We start from the raw sequence: 15,809 nt of genomic DNA on the forward strand, positions 1-15,809 counted from the left end.
ATCAGTACCATCTTGACTTGCACCACTACTATGGGTGTGCGGAACCAGTGACACGCTGCTGTATCCCTGTTGGGCTCACTTCTATGCACTCCCAGGGACGTCTGTCTTGTGTGGTGGGATGCAGGAGGCTGCGAGATAGTGCATATGCAGTGCATGGTGCAGGATGCCCTTACGGTGTGTGAGGTCTGCCGATGAGTGGTGCTTGTGTTGTGGTATTGGGCCAGGTTACCTGTCGGATGAGTAGTGTTGTATTTTCTACATTCTAGCATTGCTGTGAGGTTAGGCAGTCATGTGCCATATCGATTGCCTTGGGGCACTGTGTTCTGTGGGGTGCACATCGTGCACCGGCGTCGACATTCCCACACAGGTGTAGTATGCACCCCCCTTTCCCACCAAGTTGGGGTATGCACCCACCCTACTCATGGCCCCAATGCGCTGCCATGGCCCAATCAGGTGACTCACCAAGCAGCCAGGCATGTTGTCCAGCATGTTGCTCCATATAGCGTGGTAGCGTGGAGTTCCGCAGGACCAGGGGGTCATGTGTTGATCGGGGGTATCAGGCACAGCAATGTGTGATGGCTTTACTGGCATTTCATACCATCTGGACGTCAATGGAGTGGTATTGCTTGCGGTTGCGATATGCCACCTCCATTGCATGTGGAAAGACCAATTCCACGTGAGTGCAGTCGAGGGCACCTATGCAATTTGGCATGCCTGCCAGTGCATGGTAGGCAATTTATGTATCCAATATCTCCTGGGGTGTCCGGGGTAGGGATATGTAGTCCCTTGTGTGTTTGATGAGGGCATCCAGCACTAATTTCGGCATGGGGTTTCGTGCGCTCGCCACGAGACCGCTATTTACGGCCTCGTACTTCACGGCACCGTAAATAACGGTCTAGAGGGTCAGAATGGCCTATAAAGGTAAACGATGCCGGTAATCCTTTACCAGCATTGTTTTTCCCTTAACGCCCAACTCGGAATGACCCCCAATATCTTAATTAGTCATTTATTCTGCACATTTAAAAGCTTTGCAGGATGTCTCCATTTCCTCAGGCAGGGATGGAATGAAGCCGTTCAAAAGCATCACAGTATTACAGCTTATCTAGCCTATTATCTGTGCTTGTTTGTACCTGATTTTCAGTTTTGCTCAGAGAGGTATGTAGTGTATGTTCAACTCGCCCAGACATTGCGATCTTCAAGGTGTAAATGGTACACTCTGCTAAGTGGGGCAGGGGTCAGTGGAACTGAAGAGCAGGGAAATAAAAACTGTCCACCTTGTTAGATTGCTCTCACAAAGGCAGGACAGGATTGTTAGTGTCAGTCATTGCATGTGCAGTCCAGTTGAAACTCGGGGTGTCAGGTCAGTCTCTTTACAAGATCAGTGGTAGCACAACCATCAACATATTATATCAGGCGTGTGCCTCTAGAAGTCTGAAAGAGGGGTTAGAAAGCCAATTATGTGTTGGGCCTGTGACACGTGGAGCTCAGCATGGTAAATATGTGTCAAATACCATTTCAGGATTGTGTTACATCACAATCAAGATGAAAGGGTGGGATCTGGCTAGGGACAGGGGGTTCTGGCAAGTCTCTGGGAAGCTTTTCAGCTGGGGCAATTTGAGGCCAGATGGGACTTGGCTGGAACAATTCATTGCATTAGAGAAGCAGGTAGGCCTCGATCAGTGGCAGTTGAAAGCCTGTGACTGGCTTTGGAAGAAATTATATAAAGTGTCCGGTCTGAATGTTGTGATCCCTGTATCTCTAGGGGTGGAACAAGTAAAAGTCTGTTAGTTGGGACAGTGACTCATAAAACCGCTATGTCTGTTGAAGCCCCCTGCCAGTGTATTGAAAATGTGCATGCATGCTCAGATGCTCCTCAAAGGGACTCGAACCCATTGACATCATAAAGGAAAAAAGAGAGACAGAGAGAGAGGAGTACAGGGGTTGACTACCAGAGAAGCCTGTCAACAAACATCAGAACATTGGATGCCACTAGAAAATTGCAATGCATAAGACAAATATTGCATAGGCAATCATTATGTTTCCTCAACATTACAAGACATGTACATCTATAGCCAATCTTCTGCTACCTCAGCTTCTCAACCTAGCGCGTTGCTGCCACACCAATAGCCAATTTAAATCTAATTATTTTCTTATCAGACAGTCCCAAATGAAGACCTGCATCTGAATTCCTCTCACATCATGGCACTACAGAATGTTTGTTATTATCTACAATGGTTCAAAACCTGAAAGATGCAGGATACTGTTTCCTCTCTGCTTAACTCTGGTTTCTACCTTGATGACAACTTGAATGTTTCCTGACTACTATGATATGATTTGATATGATAAGGCATTTATAACGCGCCTGTACACAAGTGTTTCATTTAGAATTCTTAGGAATAGTCAGAGCCATGCCGGCTACTGTTTCAGGCACATCTTACATTTTATTAAATCAAGATGTTAATTTCAGAATGACTTTTGAAATGTCAGTGACTTGGAAATATGTTTTGCTTCTTTTCACTTCTATGAAAATACTCAGGAAAATATAGAGTTATAAAATATAATAGCCCTGGAATAAAAGGCACAATGTGCACTATGTTTTAAGCCTATTGAAGCACCAGACATAGGATTTGTGAAAGGAAATACTTCAATGAGACACTCCCAAAGATTACAAATTGTATCTTTGTGTAGCTGCAAGTCCAAATGGGGCAGTTGAATCATTGGGCCTGATTTACAAAAGCGTTTTGCAATGGGAAAGATCCCATTGGAAAATGCTTCGTAAATCAGGTCCATCACCCTGTACACCTTGAATTTTGTTAAATTAATTTCAGTAAAAAAATTGCCATTCAGGCTAAATAGCATTTAAGAAGTTTGGTGACATTTTGGGCACTTGCAGTGATGGGCCTATTCAGAGGAGTTTATGGAAAAAGAAAAATGACAGGGCTGTTCAGAAAGAAATGAAAGGGATAAAGGGGAAAATTGATAGAACGTTGGAATGGTGTAAAAGAGAAAAATACGCTTGGGGTCTTAGAACTGAAAAATGTGTCTACTGAATAGAAAAACTGTTATGTTGTACCGGTTCAGGCTATTCGGCTGCACACAGACCATCTCACCTACTAAGGACAACGTTCCAGCATATCTCAAGAAGAATCTAGAAAGGTGGAAACATTCTTTGAAACTACCATGCCAAGGCAAGCCAAAGTACAGAAAAGAAACTCTGGCGCATGAATAATTATTCATCGTTTGCTTTGGAACAATTTAAACGTGTCGGGAAATGGCATATGGCAGTGTTTTTGCAATATGCAAACTGCAAAATAGTTGCTTAATGGACTTAAGATATTGTTAAAGGGTATTATTATCTTTTATAAGAGTAAACAATTTAAAATCAAGATGACAGTCTCAGCCCAGATTCCACAAAATGTGTAATGAATAAAACGGTGTAGTAAATTATACGGAAAAATATACTTATAAACAAACATTAGGTTATCACACAAGACTAGGTCAAAATCACAGGCAATAGCTATCCAAAACAGCTAATTACTGTTTACGGAATGTTTCAAGAAAAGAAACATGAAAATAAGTTGCGCAAATATTCCAGAGATTTTATCAGAATGTATATATGAAAAGTATACATTTTCAAGCAATAATAGTTATAGCCAGAAACAAAATATCTGTACAATTTAGTATTCTTTAACAATGGAGCAGAATGCATTAATTAATTAAATATATTAAATGTAGACTACTGAAGTTACACAATCTCTGACATTATGTAATATTATAGACTCAAAAACTTATGAAGTTAATGCCTAAAGCGTTTGGCAAAGGATTAGCTCCAAACTAATTTCCATTAAGTAGTTTTTCAGATTGTGTAATTACATTGATGAATGCAGATTATAAAATCCTAGCATGACTGTTCATGAATAAGACACTTAAAGGTTCCATCTCATGACGAACTCAACGCCTGCAATTTTTAGCCAGACCTGTGACATCATCAGCAAAAATAAGGAAGGAACCAAGATCATTTAATTATTATATGAAGTTTCATCAGTGTTTTTCCCATGGTAAAAAAGACGGTCAGAGTGGCATCTTGTTTTCTATGTTCCTATATTTTATAATATCCATATTTTATAAAGATAATACAATATACCAGCAACCAAAAGGGATGTGTGGCTGCAGAGGTATAAGAGCAGGGGAAGTGCTATTCGATGATGACCAATAATGTTGTTTGTCTCCCTGGAGCTTTTAGTAATATATTTATTGAGAGAAAATAGTAATATTAGCAGCAGTTTTGCAAATGAAGATATATGAAAAATCCCTGCCATATGGTGATTTGTTGCCTTCTCTCAACATTCTGAGAGTGAAACTGAAAAACCAGAAGATAAATACGGAATATACAAAACACTGGGAGACCTTCAATAATTAATTAACAAAATAGTAGATAAAAAACACAATCAATGAATATTAGGCACTATAGAGTGGTGCCTGTGTGAGTTTGTGTGTGTGTGCAAGACCTTTTATAACTAAATACCTTTCTATTAAGTAGCATATTTCAAGCACAATTGAAGCAGTAGTTATGTGTTTTCTATCCAGCTTATCGGATGAATAACCATCAAAACGGACAAAGCTGGATAACGTGTACAGCATGGAACATGGGCCTTGGCCATTTACACATGCCCTGAAGATATTGGAGCAAATAAGGCCATAACCTTGTTCAAACTTAGTGAACATTTTAGTATCCAGTGAAAATGTTACCAGCAAAAATGTAATCTGTGGAAAAAGTCGTGGTAAAAATACCTCTGCAGTGAAAAAGTTGCCAAACAAAAAGTAGTCAAAATATGCGTCTGAAAAGTAGCCAAAAATATTTGGGTTTCGTTCGTCGTTAGGGTAAATTAAATGTCTTTGTATGTGTTAGGGTAGGGGTTATGGTAAGGCTAGGGCTAATCGAGTAATGGTATAGGTAAGTGTTAAAGAAAGGGATAGGGAAGCTGGGGAGGGCTGGTGATGTTGGTGCAGGATTGGGGTTGGGCTAAAACTAGTTGTTACAACAAAGCAAGCATTATGGTAGGTGTTGCAGTTAGGTTATGGTTCGAATTATAGCAAGGTTTTGGTTTATGGCAAAGGCTATGCCATTTGTGGTGAGCTGGTGAAGGGGTTGGAGTTAGGTTCACCGTTCATTTTCCATTGTTTTGTATTCAGTAACATGGAAATAAAATGCTTTAGCACACTAAAGAGGTTATGTTCTTTAAGAGTTCTGTGTAGTAATTAGAGTTGGGGGAAGGTTTAGGAACAGATTTAGGGTGACTGTGGAGGTGTTATTGAAGGTGTGGGTCATTGTTAGGGTTGCAATCTTGTACTTTGGTGTATAATAGTTTTTTGGCAACCCTATTACTGACAACATGTTCACACTTTGCAATGACTGTATTGAATGACTACATTTTTGAAAATGACTTTTTGCTGGGTACATTTTCACATGACTACATTTTCCTAGGGACATTTTCACATAGAACCACCATTTAAGTATCCAAACACAATACAAACACACATCTACAATTGGCAATTGAGCAGCCATAAGTCTGGTATACTCACGGTTTATAAACAAGTCATTAATGATTTAGAGTGATGGTGAATCGACATCACCAACAGTGGTGTATGCTTATGAACAATAAATTATAAACAGAATAGCAGCCAAACAAAGCTTTTTCTTGGCGACTCCCGTGGGATGTATTGATCCACTCCGCAATGCTATGCGGCATCACCCTGCCAGTTATGGGGACAGAAACAGCTACAATGGCGGCAAAACCCTTGTGCGTGTCAAAAACCTACAAAAACCCACAAAAACCGCGTGCTTCATGCCACCCATGGTGCATGTGCAGTAGAGTAGAGCACATCCTGCAGAAATGTGCCAGTGGGTCCCATGACCAGCAAACAGAGTGAACAAAGAAAAGCAGCACTTTGCAAAAAATGTGCCTACAAATGACATTTGTTTTGTTCCCAAAAACTCTTAAAATGCCTATAACACAACACTTTTCAACAGTAACAGTCTTGCCTGGTGCTAAAAGTCATGTATCTAATGAAGCATTGTAAACATACAAAGTCCTGATATGAAGAGCAAAACATTCATCAGAAAACTGGATTGTTTGAAAACTGACAGCCATTTAAAAATCTGACTGCAGTACCCTGGGCTGCCTGAAAGACAGCTGTCAGAGTAGAACTGAGGAAGCTTCAATTTGACCTAAAACTAAAAGTCTGCTGAATTAGCAAACCTAAGCAGGATTGTTGCCAAAAACGAATACAGACTTTAGTTGTGTTTTGTTTCCACAGATTTTAAGGCCAAGAAAGAAATGTATTTGCATGTGATGCAACAGATGTGGGTTTTGCTAAGTTTAAAAAGTTAATTAGCTTGGCTGAAGTTGCCATAACTTGAAAAGCAGGTTTTTCTCCCAGAAGGAAGGCTTTCTCTCAGCAGAAACTCACGGGGCGGTGTTAATTGCGGGGTTTGAACAGAATCTGGTCTACAGAGGGCAAAGGAACAATGTCCATCCTCCAACCCAGGACATTGAAGGTGTGAAAGGCTGTGAAACTGCTGCAGCACAGGAAATTCCTGGCTTACAGAGGCAAATTCAAAAAGAGGGGGCCACCACATGCTTCAAGGAGTGACAAATACTGACCATTTGGGGTTAACAGGATATGTAATGGACATTTTTAGAAGGTGTATAACTTATTGTCAAAAGGGGGGCAAAATCTGAAACTGGCAGATTAATTAATCTAATTTTTAGCACTACCTTTGAAAAGTTAGCACAACCTTGAAACTTATTCTGAACAGGAATGGCAATAAATGTGGGTTTATGGGGTCTGTATTTCGGCTAGAATTGTGAAACTTTATACACTCATTCCCATGTTAAACACACACATTTGTGGAAATTTGCATAAAAATTGAAAAGTGTGTTCATAGCGAAAAGGGCACGATTCCGTAGAAACGGGAAACATGATCCCACAGCTCTGGTGTTTTGACAAATAGCTGCTATGTAAAATATGCAATCTGTATATGTGATTTTTATAGAGGTTGAACATGTGTAAATATGTATTTTGCTAAAATTAGACTTTGTGTTCCAGTTTCTAGGGGTGGATGATTCTCAGCATCATAAAATTACACAATAAAGATGACAAGGCAGAGAGTAGACTCTGACCCAATCACCTTTCACAGGGGCAAGCCTAGCTAAACTGGCCCATACACCCCTTTGTGATGTCATTTTTAAGGCAGAAATAGAGACAGCAGAATGCAGATAGGGACTCACTGATCCAGCCACCTTCCTGATTCCGGCGAAGCACTCTGATCCAGTTTCCTACATCAGCTTTAAATATTCTTCCAGATCCAGATGCCACATCTCTTGCCAGGAATAAGACTATTGATTTCCAGCAAGGCCCCAATCCTCAAATGTATTCTCTCCACTCAGTAAAGCGCTGCGTGGTGTGAGAAGGCCATTTTGAACCAATATCTAGAAATTCTCTGGCTTGCCACCACTAGACTTGCCTGAGGAACTTGCCATCCAGCTGATCCAACTACCCACAGACTAGGAGAGCAGATCCTGTGCCAATCCGGCGACTGGCCTAGTTGATCCAGTCCCGTGCCTGAAGTGCTGTTTTTCTTAGACCAGACCCATTCCTGACCAGAGCTGACGGTCCCATTTAAAAAACCTATCCATTGAGTATAAATAGAAAGAACTGTGTCCCATAGAATATTTACTTTGCATAGTCTTACCCCTATCAGACCCATTCTATCTTTCATTCAGAATCAGTATAGTTAGTAGTATTTTTGCCTTGCCTTATCCCTAGCACCAACCCATTCTATCTTCTCTTCAGAAACAGTATTGTTAGAACTATCTTTGCGCTGACCCTTTTTTTTTCATCTGAAGAAGTTGTGTTTCCTTATCAGGTGGTCACCCTGATCCAGTGACTGTAATCCCTGTGTGGTATTCGCTTCTTCATAGTCATCCCCTAGTGTAAGCAAACTCATTTGTCATTTTTAAAAGTGCATTTCTGTTTTTCATTCTTGCGCCTATTCAACAAAAACTGCCTTTACTAAAAACTCCATAACTCCCTCAGTTTTCGTGATAGAAACAACATTTCAACTCCTACTTTTAGCCAACACCCATAGCTATCCATAGCACCCATTATCGTGAATATCGCGCAGTGAAAGTTTTGCCGCAAATTTTCAATTTGAGAAATTTTCACACATGTAAAATAGCTTTTAACTGCTTCCGACCTGGACCTAAGATCTCAATTGTTTTCTGTTGACCAAATGATTGCTTGTGCTTGTGTGCAACTATCCAAAGTGTCTCCCATAGGAATTTATAATAATTTCAGCAATTTTGACCATATTTGATGTTTTTGCCCAGTCCATTCTAAAGTCAATCTTGAAAGTCAGTCTGACAGCTGAAAGTCAATTCCTTTTTTCCCGTGTGTTGCTGGGGGAAAGTGGGACTGATACTCTGTTTGATTTATGCTATTCCTGAATACCTGCTCTCTCCTCCTATCTCTTTACATTGCCTATTGGGGGGTTGAGGGGTGTTGCAAGGAGAACTGCTAACCACAGTGCTATCTGATCTGAACCAACACAAAAGTATTCTTTTCTGTGCTGGAATTGTTTTGCTTATTACCTATTCATAGTGTACTAACGATATTATTCAGTGTTCTGTCACCCCATTGGTGATTGTTGTGTACTTATTAAAACATATTGTGATTAAATCTTAAATACATAAATTAATATTTACCTTTGCAAACCAGCCTGATTCCTGGTTCAGTCTGACCGGGGGGGAGGGTTCCAGGAGAATGGCATGATATGAGTGGTATATCGTTCAGAATATTGAACTTTTAGACAAAAATAAATAAGAATTTCAGTTGTTCACTACATGCTGAGCTTTGACTTGGATGTGTGCTGGATTGAAATCACTTACACTCCTCAATATTTTCCAAAAATAGGTTGTCAAGCAGAGATGTTTCCCCAAGAAGTGTGGCTGCCACATTGCCAATTAGTAAAGAATAGTTAAAGTGGGAATACTTCTCTAATGCTCCAACCTTAATGTTCATTAAGACAAAGGGCCTCATTACACGGATGGCGGTAAGGATTTACCGGTACCGGTAAATCCTTACCGCCTTACTACGAGGTCCCTTTGCGGGTTGGGGGATTTAACGCCTGCTTTTTGCAGGCGTTAAAAACCAACCCGCAAAGGGACCTAGGGAGCTAATTACGGTACCGCAATTTGCGGTACCGTAATTAGCGCCTTCCCCATTCCCATTAAGCCCTATGGGGAAAAAATGGGAATGGGGAAGGGCAACGGGGGAAGGGGGAATTACCGCCCCGCCAACCTTGGAATGGGGCGGTAATTCCCCTTTCCGCCAAGGCGATGCCGGTATTTTACCAGCATGAACCATGGCGCTAATAGCGCCATGGTTCTCCGCCATCCGTGTAATGAGGCCCAAAGTGTTTCCAGGTGAGTCAAATGTGTAAATAACAGGCTGACACTGTATTTAGATTGTTAATGAGCATGTGCTCTAAATGTGGTTTAATTCTTAATTCGCTGGTGTTGCTTAACACCAAAGTTCAATGAAATATTAATGGATCCTAATGATATATCCACTTCAATTATGCTCTCTTTAAATATTCTCTCAACACGTGGTTCATCAGGAGAGAAAGTTTAACCTTTGTTAATGTCAGAGGCACTTGCCTCCGAAAGGAACACATGACACCTGGCTTATCAAGGCCATTTCTTCATATATTTTTGAGCTTAACAGCTATAAAAAGAATTTACCAGGCAATAATCCTTTTTCATCCTTCTTGAATTGGATTCACACAGCTTATCAAAACTGACATTAACAAAGGATGGAAAGAGGCAGGTTGAGGAAGAGGCTGTTGCAGTAGTCTAACCTATAGACAACCAGGGCAATGCAGATGTTGAGCTTCTGGGGGAAGGTGAGGAAAGGTACAATGCCCCTGAGTAGGTGCAGCTGAACATTGGACTTCGTGGCAAGGTCCATGATGTGTGGAGAGAAAGAGAGAGAGGAGTCAAAGATGATCCCAAGGTTTTTTTCCTCACCGTGGGTGAGGGAGACGACGCAGGTAGTCAGGCCAGAGAGTGGCAGGGGGAGCAAGGAGCAGGACATATGCAGTTACTATATGTAATTTTGGCATTTGAAAATCACAATTTACTTTATTTAACATCTTCTGATCGAATTGGACAACGGTTGGATTATTACTTTATATCATGAAAGGGAGCAACCCACATGCTGGGCCATGGAGGCACCTGCTTTGTCCACCTCACATTTTAACATGTATTTACCCTAGATTCAAGGAAAGAGCCATAATTCTCCCCAAAGAAATACAAATGTAGAGCAGCTCTCCACTTGGTAGATGTTTTATAGCTTTGAAAATATTATACTATTTCATGATAGCATCATGCTAAGTGATTGATGGATGAAATGCATTAACAAAAACAATAGCCCTTCTTCTGATATTTCCCTGTAGATTGTTTAGATTCAACGGTTATTTGGCAAATCAGTTATATTTGTCTTCTTTTGAATGTGTGGAAACTCCAGCTGTTTACCAGATCTAACATTCATCATTTGAAATTAATGTTTTCATTGTTTCTCTGTGCCTTATTTAATTTCAGAAAGTATGTTCCACAATGTATTTGTAATTTATTGCACCCAGCTCACACATATTTCCTTACACATTTGTTCGGTGCTTGTAAATTCATTGTTGTTGAAGTCATCTAGCCTTGTAGAGGATGTAGGTGAGTGGGTCCGAGACCGGCTTTGTGAAGTTGTATCCTGGGTTTTGGAGAGCTGACGTTCAATGTCATTTGTCTCGTCCTCTGGAGGAGCATAAGGTCTCGCAGAACCCTCTGTAAACATTACAAACTAAGTTAGCATTTAGATTTAAGTAAGACAAGATATAAAAACAGAGCAAAATATATGTTGTTTTGCTTTCACCAGACAGCTTTTCTTTTAGTGATGGGCTAAAAGAACAGAACCCCCACCCCCCCCCACATTTCTATCATGAATGTGTTACCACTTGTTTCACACTTTTCCATTTTATTTACTCTCTGTAACCAAAATCTCTGCAGTTGTCAACCCAAAAGTCTTTTGACTGGACTCAAAAGTAATCCTATCCTTCATCGAGAGTTTGCAGGTTTCCATTAGGTAAGGAGTGATTAATACTTTTGTTACTGATAGTTCACAGGCAATTTATAATTAAAACGTAACAAATGTGTGCCTAAATATAATCCAATTTTGCAAGAGGCCAATCGTAACAGGTGTAACCTAATTATCACAGAGTTGAAAATCTTTTCACTGCTTGCACCTGTGTTTTTAGTTTCAATATTTCATAATTCATAATGCATTCATCCTAGCATGACCTGAAAATTAATGTTTGTTATTAGCTAGAATCGGTAAACTTTTATTTTGCAAAATAGGTTTGAGTCGTCACTAAGAATTGTTTTGGGTTGTCTCAGTTGTATTATAAGATAAATATGGAAAAGGTGTGAGCTGTAGCTCACCATGTACATTTCATATCCGCTATATGGGCAGCAAGGAACACGTTACTTACCTCTAACTGTTGTTCTCCAGCATGGGTCTGGCATGGATTCACATGCTCATGAATATTCCCCGTCGTCAGGCTGGGAATCCTCGGTAAAGAAAAAATCAGTATCAGTTTCGTTTCTGATCTGTCTTTCTTAGTAGTAACCAATCACTGATCTCTGGGTCATACTGCCCCCAGCCAATGACTGCCCTCTCCCTAAGCCCCGGCTCTGGCAGCCATCCTCAGATTTGGTAGCACGTAAAGTGGCAGTATGACCAAGTGAAGAGCCGCAGAGGGGTAGGCGGGAGGGTTCGCATGTGAATCCATGCCAGAACCATGCTGGAGAACAACAGTTACAGGTAAGTAACGTGTTCCTTCTCCAGCATGGGGTCTGGCATGGATTCACATGCTCATGAATAAAAGAATACATAGCAGTACACACATGCACAACCACGGGAGGTAGCAACAGGCTCAACATTAAGCAATACAACAACTCAACATTAAGCATCTCTTACCTCCTCACCAGGCTCACCTTAAGCGAACAGGTTGCTCAGCACTGCTTGGCCGACCCTGGACTCCTCCCTGGAGTCCCGATCGATGCACTAGAATCTTGTGAAGGTGTGCGTCGATCTCCACGTAGCAGCCCTGCAGATGTCACAGGAACGCCGTGGTAGCAGCGATCGCTCTGGTCGAATGAGCTGTCGGACGGCCGGGCAGCGGTCGGTTTGCCAACCGGTGACAGTGCATGATGCAGCCGAAGAGCCATCTGGAAATGGAAGTCTTCGAGAGAGCCTTCCCTTCATTCACAGTCCTAAAGTTCACAAACAGCTGTGACATCTTCCGAAAACTCTTCGTGCGGTCCACGTAGAACTTCAGCCCTCTAGCTACATCCAGCGAGTGCAAAGTCCTCTCGGCCGGCGTCGAAGGCGACGGGAAGAAAAGTGGTAACACCAAGGGCTCGTTGAGGTGGAAGTCCGACGGCACCTTGGGCATGAAGGAGGGGTGTCTCCTCAGCACCACCCTCGTGTCGTGAAAAGTCAAGTATGGAGGCTTGCAAGATAGGGCCTGGATCTCTCCAACTGGTCGTGCGGAGGTTATGGCCACGAGCAACGCTGTCTTCCACGACAGGAACTTCAAAGGCGCCAAATGCATAGGCTCGAATGGGGCCCCCATGAGCCTGTTCAGCACCACATTAAGCTACCACGCCGGGGCTGGAGCCTTCACTGGCGGGAACGATCGGAACAGTCCCTTCATAAATTCCTTCACCAGGCGATGAGACCACAAGGACGCCCGTCCCGTAGTCCTGGTATATCAGGAGATGGCAGCCAGATGCATTTTGATGGAGGTGTGAGCCAGTCCAGCTTTGGCCAGTGACAGTAGGTACGGCATTACTTGAGGGGATGTGTACCGTATAGGGTTAATCTTCTGTGCACGGCACCAGACAGAGAACCTCTTCAACTTATGTCCGTAGTACTTCAGAGTTGAGGACGCCCTGGCTTTTGCAAGAACCTCTCTGCAGTCAGCCCGGATATCGTACGCTCCAAACTCTAGTGCTGCAGGAGCCAGGCCTGCAAGTTCAGCGACTCCGGGTCGTGATGAAGAATGGCGCCTCCTTCTCCGGAGAGAAGATCTGCGTCCTCCGGCAGCTTGACTGGTGGGGACGTTGACAAGTCCAGAAGGTCCGGGAACCAGATCTGCCTCGGCCATGCCGGTACGACAAGGATCATTCTGCACCTGGACTTCTTGAGCTGGTTGATGAGACGGAGCAGCAACGGCAAAGGAGGGAACGCTTATAGGAACAGGCCGTCCCAAGGGAACGAGAAAGCATTGTCCATGCTCTTCGGCTGCGGGAACCTGCTGGCGAACCTCTGGCACTTGGAGTTCATCGCCGTTGCGAAGAGGTCGATCCAGGGTTTGCCCCATCGTCGAAAGAGCCGATCCACCTGATCCTGGTGAAGTGGGAGAATGGAAAACCAGGCTCCCGTCCTTCACCTCTCGCGCTTGGCCTAGAGGGTCACGACCCAAACACCCGCCACGAGAAGAGTTTGCCCATTTACCAGACGACCAGATACCCTGGTACAGGAACCTACGGATGTGTCCATCTGCTTGCCCAGCAGCCCGCACTGGCCATGCCGACACCTGCGGCACGGATCAACTAGACTAAAATCTACACGTCGTTAGAGATGCCATGACGACCTAGACAACGGGAAGCACATCTGTACAAATATACACACTGGACATTCCCACACCAACCTACACGAAGAATATACTCAGTGCTATGACGTAGGCGACAGGCATATTCACGGACGTGCATCTTTATTATTTTTATATAGACTTTCAGAATGCAGAAACGCAAGACGCGTCATGAACTTTTACTAGCTTGCTCACGCTTCTCTTTGAAATCAGGTACAACGATGAGAAATATAATAAAGACAATACCGATTATGGAATTATATGCTCCTATAACCTAAAGCACCTGTGCACCAAACGAACAACTTATGCACCGGGCCAAAGTAGGCCTCAAACAAGAGCTCCCGTGGACATCAACAAGACAAGAGTCAGTTGCTGATCCTACAGAATGAGCTTGGCGAAGCAACCAGCCAAGGTCGCAATGTTGCAAACCCACGTTCCAAGAGCAAATCATCAAAGGCACGATGTTGCAGCCTCGCACTCCGCGCACCAACGTTAAAGTCACACCGACAAATTAAACCAGACGCATAGTAGAAAAACAATATTAATTGTGCAGAATTATGCCTCTTTCACGGTCCCTCCCCACGTGATCAAGCCGAACCTGACGAGATGCCAAACCCGGGAGAACAGAGGCGTCTGGATCCCTCGCTACGAGACACTGGCAGATACACTTGAAAGGCTCAATGGACATCTGCAACAGTGGGAACGGTACCCCGTCTAGCTATGAATAAGTCCTCACATTGTCTGCATGTACCCATAGTGAAACATTGTTGCCACTTACAGGTACACCGAGAGCTGGGAACGACGGTGGTCCCAGGCTGGGAAGCTCACGGGTGCACCAATCAGAACATGGGGCTCTTATCACTGACGCCAGCACATTTAGCCAATCCTCAGGAGCCTTCATGTAACAATTTTCATGTATCTAATTGTAGGGACAACCCAGATATACCACCTGACTACACCTTATCCACTAATATCTTTCTCTATATGTGTGCTATACTAACCCTACCACTCGAACATCCAATTAAGAGTGGCGATAGGTTTTTTGTTAACTTTCTGAAGTGACGCAAGTAGCGCGTCATAATACAGTAAAAAGGGCCTGCGAGCCCCACAATTGAGTGTGTGTCAGGACGAACGCGTGCGCTCCTTGACCCATCCCTGCCGTTTTGTCTAATAAACAGCAGAGTCACCTTGCTCCTTGTGTGCGTCTCATACTCTATCTCATCTTATCTGGGATACACACGGGAGGAGTTGGGGCCTCCCTGCCTGGAGGTCTGCGGACGGTCCGGCCGACCCCGGCAGAATTTCCCCCCGACAAGTTGGAGGCACTGCTGAGATCTGTTTAAGATCGACTTTTATTTTTACTTTTTCCAGGCACTCCCGTTGCGAGGAGGCCCGGCGGCGCGGCCCCCTCTGCCGTTGCCCCCTTCTGAGGACTACAGGACCATCGCGGAGCTGCGAGAAGACCGGACAGCGCAATCCGGATATTGGCCCTCGGGAGCCGGTTGAGAAGTATCCCGCCCGCGGTTGGCGAGTGTCCAGACGTGGTCCAGACGAGGGGAGGTGGCGAGCCGCTTGGAGGGGTGCACGCAGTTGAGCGGCCTTGCATCGAGAGAACTTGGTGAGCATGACACACACAACGAGCAATGCGAAATTGTGAGGGAGGGGGGAAGGATTAAACAAGGGAGGAGGGAGGTGTTGCACAGGTGCGCGGCGAAGGTTTGACAATATAGTGTTGGCAATGGAATGAAAGGGAGTGAAAAGAGTGCGAGAGCAGTGACGTGAAAGAGGGGGGCGGAGCACGAAACATCACGTGTGGCCGCTCGTAGACACTGATTGGCCTAAATCGCGACTAACGTGTAGGGGTGGGCGTGTGTGGTTTCCTACGATTTGGCATTTATTGATCAATGAGTAGATGAGGTTCCCTATTGTTCGAGCAAGAAACTCGATAGGTAGATGAGGTTTCCTATTGGTCGAGCAAGAAACTCGATAGGTAGATGAGGTTTCCTATTGTTCGAGCAAGAAACTCGATAGGTAGATGACG

At 43.6% G+C, this 15,809-nt stretch overlaps 1 protein-coding gene across 1 annotated transcript in view; it reads right to left on the reverse strand.

The window, feature by feature from the left end:
- Nucleotides 1-15,809, reverse strand: part of CRISPLD1 (cysteine rich secretory protein LCCL domain containing 1) — a 625,896-nt gene that overhangs the window by 358,621 nt on the left and 251,466 nt on the right. Inside the window, exon 7 of the mRNA XM_069621225.1 lies at nt 10,725-10,898. Coding sequence (XP_069477326.1) covers nt 10,725-10,898 — 174 coding nt within the window. The remainder of the gene's footprint in view (nt 1-10,724; nt 10,899-15,809) is intronic.

This window comes from Ambystoma mexicanum, chromosome 5q (genome assembly GCF_040938575.1).
Source record: "Ambystoma mexicanum isolate Mex_15411 chromosome 5q, UKY_AmexF1_1, whole genome shotgun sequence".
Classification (NCBI taxonomy): Eukaryota; Metazoa; Chordata; class Amphibia; order Caudata; family Ambystomatidae; genus Ambystoma; species Ambystoma mexicanum.